This window comes from Charadrius vociferus, unplaced genomic scaffold, assembly GCF_000708025.1.
Source record: "Charadrius vociferus isolate BGI_N301 unplaced genomic scaffold, ASM70802v2 scaffold375, whole genome shotgun sequence".
Taxonomy (NCBI): Eukaryota; Metazoa; Chordata; class Aves; order Charadriiformes; family Charadriidae; genus Charadrius; species Charadrius vociferus.
The window spans coordinates 1,208,980-1,234,111 of record NW_009648440.1 but is presented as its reverse complement, the minus strand read 5'-3'; the positions used below and the strand labels follow the sequence as shown (position 1 = coordinate 1,234,111).

At 43.9% G+C, this 25,132-nt stretch overlaps 1 protein-coding gene across 1 annotated transcript in view; it reads right to left on the bottom strand.

Annotated features, from left to right (window-relative positions):
• Nucleotides 1–25,132, bottom strand: part of RREB1 (ras responsive element binding protein 1) — a 66,768-nt gene that overhangs the window by 32,260 nt on the left and 9,376 nt on the right. Inside the window, exons 5-6 of the mRNA XM_009885414.1 lie at nucleotides 7,953–8,097; nucleotides 6,641–6,768 (exon numbers count right to left, since the gene is read on the bottom strand). Coding sequence (XP_009883716.1) covers nucleotides 6,641–6,768; nucleotides 7,953–8,097 — 273 coding nt within the window. The remainder of the gene's footprint in view (nucleotides 1–6,640; nucleotides 6,769–7,952; nucleotides 8,098–25,132) is intronic.

Below are 25,132 nucleotides of genomic sequence, written 5' to 3'. Positions count from 1 at the left end.
TTCCCTTTTACGAGAAGCTTTCCTCTACACTCAGCTTTGCATTTTACCCACTTTCTATTCTTGCAACCGAGCTAAGATATTCAACACCATGTGACACACCACACAGTTTCACATGAGACCGTCACTCCCTGTGTCCATTCACTATCTGATATTTTTACCCGGCTGCTCTGGATTCCCAGTCTCCTCACACAATGAGCTCCCTGATGCGAGCTGACCACTTCTAGGCCAGTGTTGGACTCGCGCTGCTCTTCAGATGTTTCCCATCTCTCTTTTCTGAACAAACTTCAGAAAGCACTTAAAATGCAGTTCTGGTCTGCTTATGCAAGCCAGCACACAGACAGATGCTTAACCCACTGATTTTACTTCTCCATTTGTTCAGTAAAAGGATGCATTCACCAGTTTGCTTGTGTACCCTCTCCTCTGCCGTATCAACATTAAGAGCTGCATTGTACCACAGCGTATTTTGGGTGCTAGCATTTACCAGAGCTGGATTTCATCGTCACCAGCTGGCTCATGGAGTTGTTCCTGCACTGAAAATGCTGCCAGAGATGAGGATTCAATTCCTAGTTCCTATCAGCAAGACACCAAGCAAGCAGCTTGCAGAGCAGAGCAGAGGAGTCAGCTGAATCGGCAATGCCACACAACTGACCCCTGCACACCTCCATCCTTGGCTATAACCAGTCTTGTAGCATTGACTCTGTTAGTACTCAGTAACTCCTGCAGCAGTTCCTGCCTAAACTATCCTTGCTGGTACAATCTCAAGCAGTGATTAAGAAGGGAAGTATTGGGGCCAAAGTATAGTGTGCCAAAACCAAAGGTCAAGGAGGTCCATGAACATGTCTATGCTGGAGTGCTCTCCATCTCTCTCTCAGTACCCAACGATTGTGTAGGATACAACCACCTCAGAATTATCCAGCTGCATTAAAAGACCATACAGTTTCATATTTTGAAGTGCTAACAAGAAACGAGGCTTATCTATGTGCACACCAGCAGTTGTGACAGAGATGGAAAAGTAGTATGGAATTTCACAATGCTGCATGAAGACTACTTGTCATTCATTCTTCAAGTTGCTTCCAGTAACAGTAGTGTCAACTACTAAGAAAAAAAACTTCCTCTCCCCACCACAAACTCGTAGCTTTGTCTCACAAGTAATATAAATTGCAAACAATATTTAGTTCAAACACGTTCACTCTTGTAAGCTTGCAATGTCACTAACACCCTCTTCCCACAAAAGGTTGACCACGTGTAGAAAGCGACGAGCTTCACAAAAATTAAGTCAGCAGGATCACTCCCTACTATATAAGGAAAGAAAAGATAGAAAGTGAATTCCTAAAGTTGCTGAAGTAGGCATTGGCAAAACCAGGAATGAAACTTAACAAGCTTATTTTGGTTTTTTTTTCTTCTACATCCTGTACAGTGTACTTTTATTCAGTCATGTTGGTGCTCTGTACACAACTTAATTTTGTACTAGTTTTTTCTACTGGTGTTAAAGATTGAAATGATCTCTGTACACTTTAAATTTACATTAATTTATTTCCTTGGCTATTTTAGCACCCCAAAGCTGATGTGCAGAACTGCCCTGAAGAACAGTAACTGGACAATAAATGTATAATACTCTAAGTAGCTGGAACTGTTTTGAGTCAAAACCCACTTCCTTTTGTCTTGACTTGAATGGGGTTGCTCACGTGCATTGGCTAAAAAGATTTAAGAGTGGGACATAGGTCCGGGTGCCTTGCAGCATCCCACCACCTGACACCGTGTACTGAAGAACTGGGATGTTCTGGCAAAGGGCAACACCTGGCGACCAGCCCAACTGAATCGCAAGCTGCATGTGACATCTTGTGAAACAATCTACCCACAGAGTCCAGGAGACCACTCCTAGCGCATTTAAGTTGTCCACTCCTTCTGAGTGAAGCCGGGTAACACCAAGACGTCATGACAACAGCATTTTCCACCTGGGAGTGTTTTTAGAAACAGTGGTTACCCTGGCAAAACTGTAGGCAGGTGACAATAGGCTCCAATGGTCGGGGTGTCCTGACACTTTCCATTCCAGGACCTGAGCTCCTCTGTTGCTCTGACTGTTACCGATCTAACTGTTCAAAACAACAGCTTTCCATGGTGGCATTCAACCTCTAGCCAATTTGACTTTACAAGTTTCAGCAAAACTTGGCTAGGCTGTTTTGAAGAACAAGGTAAACTGTGAATGGCTTTTGGTTTTCTTTGTTTGGAAGTTCTACAGAAGCGCACTACCCTGCAGCAAGAGAACTGCTTTTGCTGTCCTTGTGAAAATATGCCTGGGATTTGGCAAGTTACAAAGCTTAATGTATTATATCATTGTTTGGACATGCTCTACAAAAGGTCAAAAAACTTAATCTACCCTGAATCCGTCCGTGGCAACAGGCATCTACTGCTTCTGGTCACCAGGTCAGCTCAGTGACTGAGGCAGACAGCGCCTTTCACACTCTGAAACGTCTATTTATTTCTTATCTTCTACGAAAAGTTAGTAAAAACAAATCCTGTAACTGAAGGCAATGCCACACTGGACCAAGTGTTCCACTGAACCAAGAAAGTCCCCATAACACTCATTAAGATCCAGGCTTTTACCACGTTCAAACTGCACAACTATCCTTGCTGAGAACTGATGTTGAAACATGTCTCTAGGAAAGGAGGTAACTGCAACGCTATCACCACCTCCCTCCTCCTCTCCTTAGGAAGATACACAGGCACGCGAGGCAGCATGAACACCTCCTTGCTGCTGTGAGGAAGGAAAAATTTAAAAACCTTTAGCTGTTGGTACAGAGAGTACTGTAAGAAGCCTCCTGGAGGAGAAGAGGAGGAAATTTAAAGGGTATGCTCTGGTTACAGTGAAACCCAACAGAAGAATTTTATAGTGCACGTACTTTTTAAAAAGCCACACGTTTTACTTTAAGCCTGTTCCATTGTACTTGCCAAAGGAAAGAGGAGAAACCTCACATAGCGCCTCAAGAGGTTTCTCCCCAGGAAATCCTCATGTCTCCTTCGCCTGCACTGCTGATGTTGCTCAGAGCTGTCTGTCAGGCGACCTTTACAAGCACATTACCATGTTTGACAGCAACCCTCCGCCACAAAAGTTTCCAGAGAAGTTACCCTGCTCCGCAAGGTTTCTCATTTTCCCTATTGGCTGCACAGCATTTCAGCGCTCTGCTAATTATATCAACACTCAGATACAAACTCACCAAAATAGACGGTGTCCTGAGGCCCCGGCTGCAGGGAAACAGTCTTTAAATAATACAGGTAGAGAGGCGAAGGGGGTCAGAAAGCGCCCCTGGGCCACCTCCCACTGCTAATGGGGACTGCAGACAACCTTGCTGGGGCCAACTCATGTCACTAATTAGGGTGCAGGTCCCAGGGCTTCAAAGGGACAGAGACTGACCAGGGGGGGTAATGACATGAAGGAGATGCAGTGCCACAGCCCATTGTCAGCAGGACAAAGGGCCCTATTATTGCTCCCAAGAGCAGGGCAGTTCTTACCATAATTAGGAGACAAAGATGCACGATTTAGGATTTTACATAATCAAGAGATACTCTCCCAAGCGGGAGCCCCTCTCACACAATCAGTGGATTAAGTATTGTTTATTCTGAGACAAGTAAACAATGAGGTGCTCCCCCCGCTCGGGGCTTTACATGAAAAAGCAGTACTGGGGAAGACAACGTGGGGTGTCTTTTCATCTGACTTTGAACAGCTAACCCTGTGATTTAAAGTTGTTCATTTAACAGTATCTGGAAGGGTAATGGCCCACCCTGTAAATTAGCTGCTCACATACTGACTCGGGGGCTGCCAGACAGCCTTACCTTTTCTGCTGCTTAGCAGAGGGGGGCCGGGACAGACAGACGCTCTGGAGGCGAGAGGCTGTATTTACACAACAGCACTACAATGGCAGGATTAAAGGACCACAAGGAAGCCAGGCAGAGGCTCCTGCACACCCCGGCACTTTGCTGCTGCTGGGGATGCATCCCTGAAGGCAGGTTGGTACCACTGGTGAGGCAGTGCACGCTGCTGCGTCGCTCCAGAATCGCTCCAGAGCCCATGTCCGCAATCATTTTTACGCTAACTGCTGGGGGAGCAGAAGGGAGTCGGATGTTTGCCCTGTGGATCCTTGCAGACTGAGGATCACTCATTTTTGGTCATGACAAAACAGCCTGTGCTGGGTTACCTAAAGCGGTAGCTACAAACCAAGTGCCAGACCCAGAGCATCTGGTTCTGGAACGCACAACATCTGATACCTGCCTCACAGAAGTCCTGATCAAGTGACTCTACTTTTACAATATTGGCAATAAAAAGAGACTGAGCATGTTATGCTCTCTGCTCATCACAGAGCTGCCACGCTTTTTTGTTTGTTTGAACTTTGTTTAAGGGGAATTCTTCCTCCTTGTCTTCTATAAAAGGGAAACACCAGATTTGATGAATCTTTCTAACATTTTGCAGTTTGTACCCCACCACAAGCACACCCATACACATGTGCCTCCTGCTCTGATACTATACAAAAATATTCTTTTCTTCACATCTTTCACTCAAAACACACCCTTAAGCCTCACCAAGAGGAATCACCTCAGTCACATGAACTCAGGACTGAGAATGACGCGCCACATTGAATGTATCTTGTTAAATCCTACAAACAGCCTTGCAGAACCTTGGGACTCAGGGGATTACAGCCCCTGCCTGCCACGGATTTTAACCTATTTCCCTTGGGATGAAAGAGTCACCTTAACAGCAGCCCAGACTGCTCTGCTAACCAGAGGATTTTCTGCTAGGTTGGGCCAAGCAGGCAGTGCCATTTGACTTGCCTAGACTAGGACAAAAGGTGCATTTTAAACCAGATAGGCAGGGCAAGTTGTGTTTGAGTATTAGCTGACCAGGGAGAACCACAGCTTCCTTGTCCTGCCCTATCTCCACTGACATGTCTTAAACTGCTAAAGCAAATATTTGACAAAAAACCCCTTACCATGGTCTAGACAAGCCCATAAAGACCAGCATCCCAGCAGCAGCCTCAACACATGCCCACAGAGCTTGACAATCACGGCTTTGATTTAGGAACACATTTTAGTCTTTGTTGCTTAACACAATCAAGGGTAGCACAATCCATTTCAGGAGAATATTTACCATAAGCAAGCCTCCTAATCCTAGAGAAAGAGTTGCATGAAGAGGAACAGCACGTTTGCACAGCCAGTATATTTTTCTGCCTTGCTGCAGCAGACTGCAAAACTGCCAAGCTAGAAGGGTATCTATTCTGTTATCTTTTATCCATCACTCAAAGAAAGATGATCCACCTCTCCACTCAGGTCCACAGCATATAACTTTGCAAAAAGGTCGTATCTTCATAGAAGCTTCAAAATGAGGCTAATGCCAGGATAAGCCTAATATGACAGCCACTTTCTCTAAAGCCTTAAGTATATGGCAAAATTATCTCAGACTCCATTTTGGGTGGGGTTGCAGAGCTCTTACCAGAGAACAACTGTTTCAGTTTTGCTCTATAATTAAAATTTCCTTCATTTACTTCAGAAACAGCAAACTATGTAATTAACTGCTATTTGCTGGACCAAGTTTAAGAAAAAGCTTTCCAACTCCTTTCCCCAATAATTACAGCACTCATGATGCCTTTAAAAATGGTTTTACGTGTATTTACCAAGGTTTTCTAATTAAAAAACAAACAAACAAACTGGAAAATTTAATAGAATTAATCCCATTTAATAAAATGGGATGGCTCTGCTCCATGCCATTCTATTAAGAAACTGTATTCAAGAGTAAGTATTGACCCTTCAAGATGCTGAATTCTGCACCGTTCCAAAAAAATTAGAGTCCAATGTCCCCAAATAAGCTTAAAACACTGACAGGCAAATAGACAATCCCCTTTTCTAAAAGAGCAGCTTTTCTACATGTTTAAACTAGACTGGGAATATCTCTTTTCTATCTTCATGTATCTGGCTCTACATTTTTCTATGGTAAAAAAGCAGGAAATAAAAAAGTATCAGGGGCAACTACTTGAACCAAAACACAACACCCAAGCACTTTCCCAAACAATTAATAACTAATTTTTCCTTGTTAAGAGAAACTGATTTAAGCCAAAATCCACATCATTCTCTAACCTCAACAGGCAGAAGAGCATAACACATTTTATTGAGTTTCTGGTTCTAGACTTTCATATTCAACTCACTCCCACAACACACCACTGTCCTGGTTTAGGCCTTCCTTCTTCTCCTCAAGCAGAATCATCTCATAGGTTGGTACCTGAACACTTTTATCAAATTTTGCTTCATGTTTTAAGTATCTTTAGTTTAACTTGTTAAAATTTTGCAATGTTGGCATTTTACAATTTTGTGTAACAACAGTGATGGGTTTGGAGGGGAGGAAGGGGTGCTTTAATTCCTTCTAAAAACATTCCCAGCTATTAAGCGGCAAGATTTTCTGTACTTGCAAAAATTAATAACATTAAGCTCTACAGCACCCTGGTGACATAAGATGAGGCAGAAACATTTAAAAACCTGTTCAAAATCACAGAGTGGGGCAGTTAACAGTGCAGGGGGCTGAATGGCTCCCACCCCTCCCTAGCAAGCTCCCTCAGGCCATCTGGTGACTAGAAACACTCTCGGGACTATTTCTTACCTCAGCGAATTATCTGGATGTGTCTCCATGTGGGACTCCAGCCCATACTTGCAAAAAAAATCTTTGAAACACACTGGACAATGATAAACTTCCTCCTCAGCCTTCTTATCCCCGTCATCCTCGACAACCTTCAGAGATAAGGGAAAAAACCTCATTAAACCAAATTTTAAGCAACAAAGCAAACATGCAATCTATTTGAAGTCCTTCTCTTAAAAACAGAGCAGTGGGCTTCATCCGTAACCTTGCTGTAGGTGACCAGAAATTACTCATTTCAGCAATAGAGAGAGGGTGAGCGACAGAGCTTCCGTGTGTGTGTGAGAACGTGCACGATGGAAAAGGAGGCTCAGTAGGAGATAAAGTGTGCGACTAAGTCACAGATATACCAGTTCTAATGAGAAACTGCGATCTGAACAACTTATAAACCCGTGTGTTTATATACCACTGAACTAGCATTCCTCCCCCTTCAGAAAACCAGGCAAGCTGTCAGCCTCGATTATTTATGCCATTGAGATGCTGCCAACTCCTAACTCAAGTGGTTCAGGGAAAAGCAATGAACTTCTGCATGTTTTCTATAGCCCTCTTCTGATTACAGGGAGAAAAGCATGTACAGAAACAAGGGATACTGAGCTAAATGGAACTGCTACTAGCTTGCCATTTAGAGATAGTAAGTGGGAAAGGGTCGAGTTAAGTTTGGCAGCCACTATACATTTTGTATAAATGACCGAAATGCACGAAATTATTTCATAAACAAAACCCTAATGGAAATGTCTAGCCTTCAAATAAATATTTTCTGGTTGCTCTTGCAACTCCATTAATGCAGGATTATGCTACTGTGAATGGGAAGTGTACTGCAGATATTTTTTTTTCCTCTAGATCAAGACAAAACCAGACTTAAGCTGTTGCTGCTTTTGAAGTAAACACTGTTTTTTTAGACATTCAAATCACTATCCTGCAAGACTACTGTGAAGTAAATGGGAGAAAAAACAACTAGGGGAGAAGCTGCAGTAGCAAAAGAATAATTGATCTGCTTGTCATCCAACTTCAGTTATCTAATATAAATCATAAGCAAACCCCAAAATGTAAACAATAAAGAATTTTAAAAAATTGAATTCTTTCAGTCTTTGAAATTAGAAATTAATTTTCAATCTCAGACTACAGTGTTGGCTACACAGGAAAAGCATGGCATCTTAAAATATATACAGGGCTGTAACAAGACCGCATTTTAACATTTCTATGCTGACTGCATGAACATAACAGCTGACAGTTTATGAGGTAGCCAGGAAAGCGTTTTGCTTCATGCCCCGTAAAGGACCTTTTTTGCAGGTGTCCTCTCCTCTCTGTCCATCTCAGCATCATGACTAAACTTCCGTTTTGAAGATAATCTCCTGCGCTTTAGTGGTGACGGGGGAGTTGTGCTTGCTGTGCTGTTCGGATCCTTCTCGTGAATCTTCATGTGCCTGAGCAGGAGGAGAAAGAAGACGCTGTCAACAGGCCGATCAGTGCAGAAAGTCTGTGTAAATTTTAATGCCAACACCACTTCTAAGGTTTGCCTTTAAAGGATACCAGCAGAGATCCCATAAACCAGACTGCACTTCTAAAAGACAGCTGGGGCACGCGCGATCCAGCACAGGCCCTTTGCAGCGCCTGGGACCGTGCGGGGCCATGGCAGGGAGCCCGGCAGCTCTCCCCCATGCCCGACCCACAGCATACCACTTGCCCCGCTACCGCCTGGCCCCATGAGCATCGTGCCCATCCCCCATCATCCAAAAGGCCCTGCTTCTGCCTAATCCTGCATAGTCATCTACAGGCCCGGCCACCCAGTCTTGTGGCGGTCCACTAAGCAAAAGTTTGCAGCTTAGCATCCTCTTCTCTCACTGCAAAAACCGCGCCCCATCTTCAGCTGGCTCTCCTTTTCTACTTTCCGAGAGTAGCTCAAATGGATCAGTATATGCCAAGGTCTGAGCAACACTTCTTAAATACATTTGTTTCTCGTCTCATCCTTAACACACTGGTGCACCTCAATATCGAATTTCAGCTGCAACTTTGAAGTCAAGATGTATCTGGTAACACTGTTAAGCTGGGGCAGGTTTGGCTTGCAAAACTCAGTATTGCCAAAGCATGTTCACAAACCTGCTTCCCCAGGAAAACAACTATTTCTGGTCACAAAGGCACGGGAAAATGCAGAGGGAGAAAATGGCTCAGGAAGCAATCTCATGAATATCAGTATACCTGACCCGCTTGCCTCTTGGTTTTCCATATCTGCAACCTGAGGAAGACACTGTGCTCTAGTCCTGCGGTATTGCTCTCATGCATCTTTTTCTGAGTAGTAAAAGCTCAAATTATAAATTTTGTTTTAAAAAGTGTAGGGCCTTTAGCCTCACTTCAAATTTATAGTGCTTTTGAAAAAAATCAAGCTTGGGCTCCTACATGCAATAGAAATTTTTGCTTCTAATAGGCAGAAATGGGAGTACAGGAGAGAGCTGCCCTTTGTCTGTATGACTGACTCCACAGCAGCACAAGGGAGACAATGTTAATGGCATTTGGGCACATCCTTCAGAAGTCACACCCCCAACTCGGCTCAGGACGGTGCCATTTAACTTCACTGCACGCTATCATGTTCAAACATGAGAGAATGTTGTAACCTAGATGAGTCTCATATGTCCTCATAACTGCTTGGGTGTTATGACATAAAATCCGTTTTAGTTTTGGATGCCAAGGGCATGATGCCTCAACATAATGCAGTGGACCAAACTGACCCAGAGGCAGACTCCACTGGAGCTGCTGGGAGGACTGTCTCCTCACACAACGCGTTTTTTAACATTTCCTTTCACAATCTCTGAACCTTTTTTTTTTTAAAAGGTCTCAGACATTACCGTCTCAAACTACAGGCACACTTCTGAGGGTGTTATGTGGGAACAGCCTCAAGTCAAAAGCACCACGTGTACCTGAATCAATGCAAGATTAGAGTGGCTGTTCAGCTACTGCCTGCTTTCAACACCCAGCAAGGCTGGCACTACTCAGAGGACCAGGTCCACATGAAGAAAAACGTGGCTTCCCCAGTCCTCCAGTAACCCTCACTGGTCACACAAATGGATGGACACTGGTGACACCTGTCAGTCACACTATGAGAGGTTCAAGGAGGAGAGAGCACCTGTGTGCAGATGTGCCCAGCAGGTTGGGCACAGCATCACAGAAACATTGCTGAATTTGTCTGCCCTCTTCCCCTGCCGATTGCCCAACTGGGAGCAGAAGGAAGGCTGATGCTCCGAGGGTTTGGCTCTCTCCAGGTTCCACAGGACCCTGGGAGAAACCAGAGTGCTAACACAGCCTCCAGAGTACAGTGCACTTCCCTTCCTCGGCCCTCTGGTAGCCCTGCCACCACAGGCACCGAAGCTAACATTTACCTGCATGAATCCAGCGCTACCTGGTCTCATAAAATCTGGAGGGAAGGCATCTACAGGTATTGTACTGCCTCGTTGCCTTTATTTTTTTTTGGTCCCTTTTTATTTTCCCCCTCTTATGGCACCGATCTAACTTCTCGTGCTAGCTAAGTCAGTCCCAGAGCTTCCTACAGGTGGTAAATCAACACTGTGAGGAGCAGTTGTCTGTATTCAGGCAAGAATAAGGGAGAAGAAACAAGTAATTTGTACAAAGGGTTTCTGTGCACAATGGTTGAAGATAAAACTCGAAAAGCATCTTGGAACAACAAAACGTAGTATTCAATTGCACAGGCAAAGCAAAACCTAGAAGGTGGTTTGTTGGTCTTTTTTTTTTTTTTCTTCTTTTTGGTAAAGACTGCTTTCCAGTTTCATTGAGCTCTTGAAAGAGAGACAGAGGCTTTTGCATGTGCCTGTCTGTCCCCCCGCCCCAGACACACACGCATGGCCTGCATGCTTAACCTTCTGGCAGCTTGGCTGATGCATGGCTAATATTACTTGGCCAGTTACTTTTCAGAGAGCTAGAGAGCACATGCAGCCAAGCTAAATCACATTCACCCAGAAAACAAACAAACGACAAAAAAAAAACCTGCTATGCATTAAGCGTGGGACTTTTTGTTCCTATTTTCTTCTAAAGTCTCCTTTCTGCCAGTAACAAGTATGCAGAACTCCTGTTTAGTAGCTACTCATGCAAAACAGCTTCCTCAGGGCTGAGTTCTTTCCTCCTGGCGTTTGTCCACCTGTTGAACTCTGCCCGTTTCGATGGAGCTGCTCCTACTTGAGAGGGGCGCGATGGCACATCCACAGTGTACCAACATGAGAAACTGTTGAGACCTCCAGGTCAGTGCCATTCCAGCCTGGCACCTCTGCCTGGCATGACCTAATGCACGCAAACATATCGTCTCCTGCAAATCCCAAAAGCCGTCTGGCCATGTTTGCAATATAACATATGCTAGTAAGGAAGGGCTTGCTAACGTGGGTGCAGCACCGTGGTGACGTCTGCTACGTTTAGTATAAAAGTACTGGGCTGCCCCCAGCTTGCAGTTCTCCTTCCTGCAACTTGTGTGCTTTTGCCATGCCCTAAAAGTGAGAGCAGAATCCGTACCCACAGCAAGGAATGTGGTAATCCCTTCATGTTTTAGTTTTGCATATTTGAAAGGAAGCAGCCCGAGCTATTGAGCTATAAACAGGAAGACACCCTGACTGCACCTTTGACTTTTACTGTGTAGGTCAAATATCACAGCCGCTGTGATAGCTCTCTGCGTGTGATCGTTAAGGGAAAAGGAAAAATCTGAAACCAAAGCAGCAGGTTCCAGAGTTCTCAAGGAGAGTCGCAACCTGTCCACATTACAACCAGCAGATTTGTGCCTTTGGCAGGTTAAGCAAGTTTCACTACATCAAGTCAAGGGTGGAGAGGAAAAAGATTACTAGAGCTACAGCCCAAGATAAGCGGGAAGATAACGCTAAGCAGTACAAAGGATAGACACAATCTTCATCTCTTTTCCTTTGCAACGTGGATGTCATTCTGCCTCGAGAGAACATTCATCACCCAACTTGGGTTGAACTGCAGCAGATGCCAAGTCACATCCACATCCACAACCTTTCTTTTAACACTCCCTTCACCAAGGTTTCTTTTACTTAAAAAGTTTCCTAACTATAATTAAGGGGGGGTGGTGGTGGTGGTGGTGGTGTGGTGTAGTATTTGTGTTGCCTTATCCTCCTTTAGAAGAGTTTGCCTTGATTAGATCTTACATGTAATGCTGAAAATGCTCGACCTCACTGTTTAGCCTGCCAAGATACAAGGAGAACAGGAACAAAGCTGTGCTTAGAAGTTATTTTCCCATTGTGACTATAACAACATATTTTGGCCTGACAACACTGGCATACTTTGAATACGAAAGCCAGGCTCATAAGTCAGCCTGGCTTTCAGCATCTTACAATGATAAAGAAAAATGATATGATAATCATCAGTTCCAAAAAATAAAGATAAACATTCAACACTTCAAGTGAGAATGTAGTGCAAAAAAAGAAGGGCAAAATAAGGACATGCACAGAAATGCTCATATTCAGCCACAGATGCAGGTTACAGTAACATGTGCCAGCAGCTCTGAAGTGACCACTACTGCAGCTCAGAAGAGAGCCAGAGCCACACAGAGGATGAAACTTGGCTTTTCGTTCTCATTTAAATCAATGAATTGTGGCTCTGAGCCATCCTACAGAGCAACCCAAGAACAGCAGACAAGCTTGGGAAGGTACAGAGCCCTAAAACCTGCACTTCATATGGTGGTTATTAGTCTCCACAGCACGCCTGCAAGTACACACACACTTGGACAGTACTGAGGGTGGGACACTAAAACGCAACCACGATATACAGGATGAAAGGAAGGAGATAAAAATTTGAGCTTAATACTAGGGAGGACTCCTTTGCACTAAGTGCTAGCTAGCCTTGATTAACCTCTCAGAGAAAGTGGAAGAACTCTATTTAAAATGAGACCAGAGAGCCAGAAGAATTTGCAAAGAATAATCCTGAAATGGAAGGAGGAAATTAAGTCTTTCCCAAACAAGGTCTGATCCGCCTCTGAACTAAACTCTTAACATTTAAGAACTGCTATGCAAAAATGCAGATAACTTGGTACACACTATGCTTTTCGCAGCACAGCTGTACGTGACAAAGCTCTCCTCATAATCTCTTCCCTCCCTCTCCCACAAGGAATTTCACAGGTGAGCCAAGAGGATCCAACTGTGCTCCGACTGTGTGCCAGGCAGCCCTCTCAACAAAATCACATTTTTCAAGTGCCTGACTGCCTTTCATTCCATCCTCCCCGTGAGAATCACCTTCCGCTTCCCCTCTTCTGCCACAACTTTCCTCTCCCCCCAACAATCACGTGAACAGGATGACTAAGATGATACTGCACAAATGATTCCCCCAGCTTCTTTCCTTCTTTTTATTTTCTTTTTTAAAACAAATGGGCAGAAAAAGTTTTCAGCCCCACACTGTAATGCAGATTTCAGAAGTGAATATTCCACTAGAACAGTAGCAAGTGAATGCTTTGCTACTTTTCATCGAAGAAGGGACTTTTGTAAAAATAAACAAATGCAGACAAATGCAGAACTCAAGTGCCTTACTCCTTTTTTCTCCCTGTGGATGGTGTTGGATCAGTGCCTAAGGGAGGTGACTCATAGGATGGAGAAAAAAAAAAAGGGGAAAAAAAAAAAAGCGAGCATGTGTCCTAGTGAAGTACATGCAGCTCCTGCTGGTCACATCCCAGTCTTTACTGCATCTCCAAAAAGGGCTGCTGTATTTTCTTAATGCTGAGAGGATTTGCATGTTGATCATATAAGCCTTCTGGAGGTCTCAAAACAGGGCAGCCTACAGCTTCAATGCCAAAACCAGAACGTGGGCAGGTTTTGACTGGCTGGCTCAAGGCTAGAACGAGGAGTCAAAGCATCCTGAAAGAGGCAACTGCAAGACGCAGCTGCTCCCAGCTCCGGGTCCCACTGAATTATGAACAAAACCAGGAGCTCCTGCTTTGCATGCAGATAACCTGATCAGCGCCACTTTGGCTCTTGGAAAGGAAGCACCCCTCAGCACGCGTGGGAATCCTTCACCTCGAACTCCGCGGAGAAAAACCACACCATAGCTGCACCCTGGGTTTCCACGGCTGCTGATGTGCTGCTCCACATCCCTAAGAGAAAAGGCCTGCCTGGCTCAGAGACCTGGGCAAAAGGAAGGCGTGGAACAAAAGGGTGGTTCTGCAGCCTCTGAGCAGGGTCCAGGGTTAAGCCTCTCCTTATGGCAGCACAAGCATTGCTGGCTTTCAGTCAAGAGAGGTTTATGCCAGGTAGGTCTGATTAGAAGGAGCAGCATGTCCAGAGGGGGAGCAGCAAGCAATTTCACTGAGGCCTGGTTGGGAAAGTCCCAGCATCTAAATCAAGATTAATTCTTGAGTGCAAGATCCAGTACATGTATAAACACCCTCCTCCTCCCTCACGTCTCCATGCCTGTGGAAACGCAGTGGGGAGGCCAATGAAACTGGGCATTATCAGTCCAGAGAGATCATCTGACAGTATCAAGTTCAGGTTCTGGCTTCATATCCCACATATTATTCTAAGTTTCTCCACTTTACCACTAGATGTACCCTATACTCTACTGTACTGTACATCACTGTTCCTAATCTCCCTCGTGATTTCTGAGCAGTGTGGTATCAAAATCAAGGGGATGATCCTCACACATCTGATGCTTATCTAAAGACAAGGGAGCCACACATTCAACCATTCAGAGAGCAAGAATAAAATCCATCCTTCACCTTATTTAAAACGTACTTTTTTTTTTTTTCCCTCCAACATAAAGAGTTACTCAAGTTCACCAAGCCAGTCTGGGAAGGACTGAGCTGGTCAGATGCCCTGAGTACAATTTAGCTGATACAATTGCTTTACCTCTTCCACTGTTTTCTTCCCTGAGATCTTTCACTTACATTGCTACCTTCAAAAAACAGTAAATAACCTCTAAAGAATAAAAAAAATGCTTTCAGTAATTTACAGTAAAGAAAAAGAATGCCCGTCATTCAGAACATGACCAAACATCTCTGTTTAAAGAAAAAAAAGTCTGCTTTGTCTAAGCTTTAACTTCGTGCCACCGTATTAGAAACAACAAGAGTACAGGATGCATCCAAGACAGGTTCAAATTTGGACCACGACGTTCTTCAGGCCCCACAGAATGAAAAATTGCTCACACAATAAGAGAAGACAGCCTTCAAAATTACACTGATAACATCTCTTTTGAGAGATTTCTAGGTCACGTCATCTTTGTCACTGTTTTTGGTTTCATTCTGTAACAAATGTTACTTCAGCCCAAATTGTCTCGAAATGTAGGAAAACACAGGGAACTCCTCTTCAAAGCTTCTGCCACTTGACATGCATGGGAAGTAAATCCTAAACAAACAGAAAGTGAAGCAGCACCATTTTTAGCAGCAATCACTTAATATACTGCTGCTAACCCTGTCCTTAAGAGTCTCGTGAATATGACTAGAACTTAAGTCAAAAGTGCAGTAACATTACACCCTTGGGTTAAAGAGTTTAGTCAGTTTGTTTGTTAAAACATGTCGAGAATCTGTATTGACAATGTATTTCCAGTGCTAATTACCAACATCACCCACTTAAGAGAGCAATCCACTCAACCCTTGCCAGTTGTAATCACAGGAACCAGAAAAAAGCAGGTAATTTTGCAAATCAGACACAATCTGTACTCGGACCAGTTTCTGTTTGTCTTCTCTTCCTGGGTTGTTTGCTATTTGTATCCTCAAAAAAACCCAAAAATGACCCAAAAAGCCCTTGGACACACATGCACACTTCACAACAAGAGACATTCGAATACCTAAAAACCAACCAGTTGGGAAATGCCTTCTTACAACCACAGCGCAATCTCAAAACAAATTTAAAGTACCACCAAATATTCTAGTGGTAAGCAGCATTGAACACTAGCATAGGATAAACCAAACAAAGCTGAACAGCAAGAAATTTCAATGGCTATGCCAGCAAGAAAGCCATTGCAACGCATGCAGTGAAAGAGCGGGGTGGGGCAAACGGGTCCCGGGAAGGATCAGATTGGAAAGCACTGACTCATTTTAGCCGCATGTCTGCAACCAGGCACACAGCAGGAGATCCCCCAGCTAGCGCTCCCCACGGCACTCTGGCACTGCAATCTTGCCGGCGCTGCGGCACGGCTCATTATCCTCATGGAGGCCCCACCGCTTATTAGCTCTGTCTATCAGGGCTAACACGGCCCCGGCGAGGTTCCCTGCACAGCAGCATGCAGCGGAATGTGGGTGTAAGCAGCCCCCTCGGCGTCTCCCTGGGAATTGCCGCAGCCCATGGTGCCACACAGACATGCCATAAGCATCCCCCCAAGTTCAGTGCGGGCTGCCGCGCTGTCTATCTGCCTGCACAATGAGGTTCTCCCAGCAAAGCAAAACCAGCCCTACAGTGGGGCAGCAGACAGCATCATTAGGATGACGTGAGCATTATTATTTAGATCCACCAAGACTAGGTGCGCTAAGGCTGCAAAAGCCACCTGTGATTATGTTCAAATGACAGATTAGAAATCCCTTTTCAGTGCTACCAGGACAGTCTGCAAAGTTAACCAGTGCCATGCAGCTGCCAATACATGATACCTAAGGATATACGATACACACACATGCACACAAAGCATTTTGTATTTTTAACCTAGAATAAAATTTTGCTTTGCTGTGAATAAAGGCAAGTTGTAAGCATGAGTGAGAGGAAAGATAGTGATCTACAAATCCAACAGGGTGGGAGGGTGTACTATTTCTGAATAATTATGCTGTATTCACAGATATTTAAGCAACTACTTGCTACGCAGAATCAGCAAGTTCAAACAGGCCGAGATTGATACAACTGCATTCCCAGCTTGGCTCAAAGTTATTCCTGTTCCCTACCAGCAGCGTTGTCAGAACACCTCAAAGGAAAAGAAAAAAAAAAAAAAAGAGACAAATAGTTGCCTGATGATGCTGTGACAGGGAAATGATTCAAACCATGCCTCCAAAGCAAAGCTTCCCAAAGGACAGCAAAAGAAAGCATTCACTTGCAGTTTGCATCAACCGTTGCATAAGGGAGGGCAAAAGAGGAGGGAAATGTAGTGCGAGCTTCCCAGTATCACTTCACCAAACTGCCTGCCCGCAGCCTGCATTAAATTCAGAGCAGACCTACATGAACAATGCCAAATACTGCGAGGAGACTTCCAAGCCGTAAGAAACTCTTTCATAAGGGACAATATTAAACAAGATCCCTCTGAGGCCTGTGTGGTTCTTTAAGCTTGGAGACAAAAGTTTATTAACAACAATAAAATTAAGCAGGAATAAGATTTTTTTTTTTTTTTTAAATGTACCAAAAACCTGGCCTGGGACATTCTGAACTGATGTTTTCTTTAATCTTTTTGGAAATCAGTGATTTTCAGACAAGTCAAGTCCTTTAGTTATCATGGCATATAACCTTAGTCATTGTTGATTTTTTAGGAAACTTCACGTTTAAATAAAACAAGTGTTATTAGATGGTAAGGACAATTAAAGCAGTTTTAAATTTTAGCATCAGGGGGGAAAAAAAAAAAGAAGAGAGAGGGTAAAAATTAGAGAAAAAGTATGAGAAGGGGGAAAAGTTTTATCCTTACAAGCAAACACAGTTGAAGAAGTCCCAGGTATGTCCTATCTCCCCCCTAAAACTGCACCCATTTACCAATCAAGCAAACATAAGCCCCAGCTACTTTCCAGAACCAGGCAAAGCCCTCATGCAGTTGCCTCCCTCTCAACACACCACTGTTGAGCAATCCTGATGGCACACAGCACAGAACAACTTGCTGCGTCACACAGCTCAAGGAGGAAAAAATACATCGTCACAGCAATGCTGGGGACGCCGCGCAGATGGATCCGAATACCTCCCCCCTGCACACTCACGCACACACATGCATGCATGCAAGCAAGGAAGCTGCACTAGATAAGAGAAGCACATCTTCGTTGAAGCAGGGTCTCCACATCACCCCGATATCAGCAGTCACCAAGTAACCCGAGGGGCAAAGAAGTACGGGGTTATCACTGAGAACACAGAAGTTGTGCAAACTCTTCCCAGCGCCGAGGACGGCATCCTAGCAAAAGACGTTTCACGTGCTCAGTGCATTTCCTCTCCTGTTCCTGAACATGTGGTCCTCCTTCCTCACCAGCAGTGATCTCACAGAATTCCCCTGCCGAGCAGAGAAGCACTACAAAAAGGTTTCACGTCTTGTTACATGCCTGTTTAGCCAAGCGCAGTAGTTGAAAACAGAAGTCCCCACATGACTTGTGGTACTTTACAGCAGTTTGGGAACTTTTGCCCTCAAGTGAAATTAATTTTGGTGCAGTCCAGGGGCAATATGGATTGCCTTGCTCTCTTTACCCTCCTTTTGAAACTGTCAAGAAAGACAACACATTGAGATGGCTTGATGTCCAAATGAGCCACAGAGAAGCTGTACACCTGTTCTATTTTATGACATATTTCCACACGAAGCACCAGAGAGCCGATTCTGAGAATTTACCAAAAAATCACTGAGTTTTTAGAAAACTTCAACTAAGAGAGCAGCCTAAAGAACTCAGCGTATCTATGAATGCCCTTAAGAAAAAGAAAGCAGTATTTGCATATTGTGTGCTATTTACCAGTTGTATAATGGCACTACTACTTTATAGACCGTGTCTTTGCCTACGCTGTGTGCACCATGCAGGTGAGCATCATGGCTCAAAAACCCGAGTGAAAGGCCCTGGCTAAACCCAGACACCAAGACTCCCCTCACTGTTTTCTACAGCTTGATTAGTTCCCCCAAATGCTGACAATCGACTGTTAACAAATAGCCTATTTTTAAAAGAGGGTAGAAAAGAAAGAGGAAAAAACCTGCTGACCCTGAGAAGGGGTACCTTCTGCAGTTTGCTGGTTCCAGCATGCTGAACTGGAACAGGTTGAGCAGGTTAGATACCGGGAGAGAAAAGGTAAAGCTGGAAGACATACATTAAAGGTGGAACGACAGCAACCACAAATGCAGCTTGAGATAGACTTTTTCCTCATTCTCGTTGGTACTTGGCCCAGAAGTCTTTTCAGACAACAGGAGGAACAGAGCGAACACACATTCATTAGAGAAGTGATGCAAGTATTTCTGACGTGCACACACAACAGGCTGAGCAAAGATTACCTTAACACACGAACTCTCCCAGCAAACTTTCTCACCACCAGCATTTTCTACACCGAATCACCCAACCACCAAAGTATACAAGCCTGAAGACAAACCACGAACCAAAATGCCAACAAAACAACGTGTTACTTGTTAACCCCAAGAGCTAACATCTCTGCAAGAATCACCTTAAGGTCAGGCTTATGGCAAAGGACTAAAAGCACCTCAACTCCCCACAAGGATAACCTGGATTTTTTAGTGCTTGCTAAGTTAAGGCTTTTATTTATTTTGTAGCTCTTCAAGGTGAGAAGGGGAGGTAACATCCCTGAGAATACTAAACCTTCAGAGGAGGTGATGTTCCTGAAAGGGTACTTGTACGGAAAGATCAAGGTCTTGCGCTGCTGTGTGCTCTGCGACTAGAGCCTAATCTGTCAAGTGGCTTGTGCTCATTTGAACTGTGACATGGGTAACAAAGCAGCACTAAGCTACGCTCAATATGCTCTGTTATACGGAGATTTATGTTACTGCCCGTGAGGTGGGTGGTATTACTCTGCTACGTCAGACCACCTTCCCCTCCATGCAAGTCACACCAGAAACCTAAACTTACTGAGAGCAGCGTGTCCCCTTTGCCCGTGGAAAAACAAAACATAAAAATCCACAACCTCACATAGCACAAGATCAGACTTAGCTATTACTTAAAAGGCAACATGCACAAAATCTAGGACTGATAAGCACACTGAAGTCTTTCTTATGTTTAGGTACTGAAGAGCTCTGGAGATGCAAGTACAACTTTCCTCATTGTGTACGCTTCGGTTCTCAAGAACAATGGAGCTAATTAAGGTCAGCATATAAATCTTAACTCTGCACTTCCTTGCTTCGCTTGATTCTAATCAGGTCTCAGCCTTCGTGTTTTTGTGTTAACTTCCTTTGCTGTTCTTTAATGATAACTGAAGGGGAACACTGTCCAAGGCTACAAGCAGCATGTAACACGACTGAAATCATGGCATCTCCTTTCGTCTCCAACGGCTCATAGAGGTAGTGTGGCACAAGAGCTATTTCAGAGTCTCATACCCCTGAAGATATCCATGGAGGGTTTTCTTTGGAGCACCCTATTTATGCCTCATGTTAATTAAATAAAAGTTTATACAAAGTCTCCAAAAAAGATGACCAATCTACTCAGCGACAGCGGGACAGACAAAAATCTCTGCCTGGGACAATTAAAAATACTGTAGTCTTCTAATTCCCATCAAAAACACAGAAAAACAGACTCTTACTGCTACACTGTTGTTGAAAAAGCCTGACCTTTTCCTTCTTTCTTTCTTTTTAAATCTTCTTCAAATATGGGGATCCCAGTAGAATACCAAACATTTACTCTGGATATATTTGCTGACAGGAGAGAGACCAAAAAACCCTTCTCTCCACCTGTTTCCCCATCCTTATTTGCAAAATGTATTAGTGAAAATGTAATTTTTTAATTGCAAAGAAAACAGAAACAGCTATCACACCTCACCTGTTTCCCACAACTACAGTCATCAAATACTAGAAGCAGAAATTAGTCCTTTGTGTTCGTTATCCCTGCTCAAGAATTAGGGCACTTGCATTTGCTGAAGCTTATCTTTCACTAGCATGCTGACAGTGGTTAAATCATGCCCCCATGTATAAGGAATGGATTTGAAAGCCTGTAATGCACCCTGCTTCTTCGTATTTAAGAGCACTGCCTGCCAATTACTACACTGAAATAAAAGCTCCTTAGGAGATGACCAAAGAGACATTTCTATTGTTCAAGACAATAAGAGAAGGCCTTTTCACATGCGTGAAGTGTCAGTCATTTTCAGCATGGTGAGTTCCTTGGCTATTTGTTTTTAGCTTCAAGATCTTGTATGTTCAGTTTTTCAAAGCCACCCAATGTTTAACACCAGATTTCCACTCAGCTGTCTTAGCAAACCACCAGAAACCAAACCACGTTGTAGTAAGGCAGTTCCTGTTCCCTTCTGGAAAAAAAAGAAAAAGGCAAAAAGCTCATCCTCACATTTGGCTATGCTCTGCCTCCAAAAAACTCCCATCTTAAGCAAATGCCAGACTGCACGTGCTAGACTGCAGAGATCCTATTTGTACTTCGAGGCTGGGCATTGTTATTGCACTGCACCCTACAAAGCACACACAACATACTGGAAGCGGGCCAATGCCATAAATAACACAGGAGCAATTCACAGGTGGAATGCAGGGAGAGGATGGATTCAGCCAGATCTTGAGGACATTCTGCCTAGTGGATATTTGCAAAGTCACAGGCAGCCTGTACGCATGCCTACCCAAGAAACAAAGATCCATGTTAAAGAGAGTGGGGAAATCATTAAAGCATATGTATCATCCCCCACGGCCCTTATCAGGATCCAACACTCATCTTCCAAACAGTACGCTACAATCTTCACCATGCGTACGCTCTTCATTTGCCAGCAAAGATGGCCGGCTAAAACATCAAAATTCACAGGTTACTCTCCAGCACGTGTGTTTTCTACCTTTCTCAAAAAACTCATTCAGCGACATTATAAACACACATACAGTGTTGTTTTTTTTAAAAAAAAAAAACTTAATTTGAACATCAGAATAGTACCATACCCATACCCTGACAGCAAAACCAGCTGTTTGTCTCTCCACAGCTCATTAAAAAGAGAAGTTTGGGAAAATTATCTCGCACTGAAAATAAGATTGAGAATGAAAGTGCCTTCTTAATTAAAAGAAGAAATACCTTCTTTGATAGGACCCTTTGTAAGCATGCTTCAAAGCATAGCTTCTGCGATCCAGATCTTCCAATTTGAGTTTCAAAGACTTCTGCATGTGGTTGTTGCATGTGGTGTTTCGCATGTGCCAAAAAAAAATCCCCAAACTTTGAGACCTGTTCCTGAGATGGTACATAAACAGCCTACAAGTACCTAAGTAGGATGTAAATGAAAAATCATTATAAAGAATTTTGCTAGGCATGGAGCAAGGAGTGGAAGGAGAGAAAAGGTAGAGATACCTGTGATGTTTTGGTTTTATATTAAACACTTCAGGATAGTTTGCATTACCACACTTACATGGACAGCCTGGTGAACATCAGCCACTTCATTTACCAAACTGAGGAAGCTGTGGCTGAAATACATACATTATCCCTTTACTCTTTTCAGACTTGCCACAGAGTCTTTAACAGCTACTCACTGGAAACTGGCAGGAAGGTCATTTCTTGCCTCCCTTCTGGCATTTATATCCTATTAACATTTTCAAGCTGCATGGAAAGCATGTCTCTGGCAGGGAGGAAAATGTGATTTTAAAGTGATAGGTACAGACCACCCTCAGTCACAGAAGTGGAAAAGGAGACATTGGAAAATTCTCCTACACCCAAACGAAACTCTTTTGGAGCAAGTGGAGGCATCGCCCTTCCCCCTGAAGCTTGATCCATGTTCTACTCAAATGCAACATAGTAAGTCAAGCAAAGTCTTTTCTCTACCTCAAGGTCCCTTGCTAAAGCTTACAAACCACCACCACCACTAGAACCCACAGCAGCTGCCTAACTCCTCTGTCTGCATTTTGGGGAGATGCAGCAGTGGACATGGAGTAAGATGCTTGCAACCTCCTATTTGGTGGCAGAGTCTAGACCCCAAAGGGCTCCTCAGAGTTGGTGCTACTTGTAGATAAACTCCCTAGGGAGCTACCGTGACAGTACAGAAGGAAAGCCTTTGGAAAACCTTTAGTAACTGCAATCTATTGATTTAAGACAGTACTTTGGAAATCCCCAGCTCTTTCAGAGCTACAGAAAACAACTCCCCCCTCCCCCCTCTTCCCCCATATAGTTTATACTCCTGTTGGAGATCTGAGAATATTCAACTTTAATTTGCTGTGACCATAGCGTCTGTGTCTCTAGTGTGAAAGCGTGAGGATTAGCATATCCTAAATTGCAGATTTTCTTATGTACTGATAATAACAGTGCCGTTCTAGTTACATGAATTTTGAACTCAAAATCACTGTGATCTAACTCCTTCCTCCAATTTCCTAAAAAGCCCCATGAAAACAACCCCTCAAGCCCCCAGTCAGTTCCTGATGCTAGAAGGCTTGCTATTTCCAAGAAGACTTGCTCTTTCCAGTACTGGCCAAAAAGAAATCTCTGTAAAAAACTCATCATCATCTCCAGCTCTCCTCCTCCAGAGCAATTCCTGTTCCTCCCAGTTATCATACCAGATTGCAACAACCCTCCCCAAACAGCAGGAGCAGCACTGATATGGAGGCAGTTAGCTTGACGGCACATTCGGAAGAATGAGAAAACCAGCTTTTCACCCTGGACATTTAGCAGCCTCCAGAAACCTTTGCTCTCTCCAGCGGTGACTGTTCCCACAGGAGGCTCAGGCCACTCCTGAGCAGTCTGGCAGCTATAAGAGAGTTTTTTGAGATGCCCCGGGCTCATGGTTCCCTGTTGAAAAAAATCCTGGCCAAGAGTCACCCCAGTCTGAAAAGGAAGCAGGTTTTAACCTCTTTTTCTGAATGGTGCTGCACAAGAGAAACCTTCCCCCTCCACCCCTGTCTGCTGTGCCCATTCAACTTGACTTGTTGACAAGGAGCCAAGGAGCACAACAAAAAGAAACTGGACTTAATGTGAGAGGCTATGACTCATTTACAAATGAAGTGTTGCATGTATTGTGGGAGTCAGGAAGGGCACCATCCATTGAACAGGTAGAGCGTACACGCAACACCCCAACACAGCTAGACTTACCCAGAGTAGAGATAGGCAGGAAAAGAGAGTTCCCACTACACAAAAAGCCTGGCTATTGCAAAAAAGTTTTGCCCACATGCAAAAGAACAACAAGTAAGAGCTCTGGAGGGTTTTTTCCTCCCTTGACTTAATAAAGTGAGGGAGAAGAAAAATTACTTTCTATGGAGAGGATGGGCACTTGAGAGTGCAACAACATGGATATTTTCTAACTCAAAAAAGCAACCAAAACCCCTTCACTCCTCTGCTTAACTGAATGTCTAATGAGCTGGCTGCTACCAGGTGGAAAAATGGGATCAGAAATTTCATTCTCCGCCGGAACAGTAATAAGCACTCCTATGGCACAATATTTCCCTTGACAAAACCACTTCATTGAACTTTTTCCCCTAAAAGGTCTTTTAAAAGTCTGGATTAAAAAAAAATAGTATAGACAGAGCCAGAACAAGGCACAGGGCAAGAAAAAGAAGAGAGGATGTATGTAGTATGTGCCTACACATTTCACACACACCACCTCCCCACCCTGTTCAGACTAACTTCTCCCTCATTCCTCTCCCATGGACTGAACTTATTTGATGTAAATACAGTAATATTTGGGGATGCTCCTGCTCCTTCACAAGCTATGTTGGTTCTTCAGCAGCACATTCATGACTTTCTGCTAAGCCTACAACTTCTCTCCCTGGTCCTACTCCCTGTGTGATGCTCCAGGGATACCACCATGCTGGCTACCAGGATCAGGTTAGAAATCATTCTTTCCTGTTTTGGGCATATATCTGTCACTGCTTAGATACCTTTACACAAAAATAGCGAACAGTAAAGGAACTGTGTGCAAAAGCAGAGAAAGATGGACCTGTATTAACATCCAGCTGGCGTGAAGAACAGACACGGCACCACCACAAGCAAGGCCTGCGGGAGTTGCACACAAGGCAGGACCTGGCAAGCAGGTCCTTGCTCCGGGATCCTGAGGCAGAAGCAGTTTTGAATGTGATGTGAGAGGCATTCAGCCACAGCACTGGCAGGCCATTGGACCTGAGAATACAGCTAAGTTTCAGATGCCTATGAAAGAATTTACTTCACACCATCTTAGACTAGAAATACCTGTTTCTGAAGGAGGTACCCGGTGGGCAAATTGAACATCTTCCTTGTGAGCATGTCATAGCACCAGATAACAAATTTTGTTTCACTTTGCATTTATCCTCATCTGCCTACTTGCACATTCATGCTTTCCACTTCAGCAACAGGATTCACTATTACTGTCTGTTATAGCAACAAGAAAAGGCTATTCACTGCAAAAAATTGGTAGCATAGTCCTGCCAACCACAACCCTCCTTTACCAAAAGTAGCCTCTTTCAGTGTGCTCAGGATCTTGCCTTTCACTGATCTGGGGTCACCTGTTGCAGTGCCACTGAGCTCAGTTACTGGTTTCTGCAATGTCTCACTGAAATGCAGTGGTGTGGGCCTACACAAAAAGGAGTTTTACAGAACAGACGGCAACCTGTCAGATGGAAAAAAAAAACTTTCAATAGGAAGATTTCCCTTGCATGAACTTGGGTCTTTCTTAGTGCAGTGAGTAAATACAGCACTCCAGCCTGATAACTTCAAGCAACATCTCATTA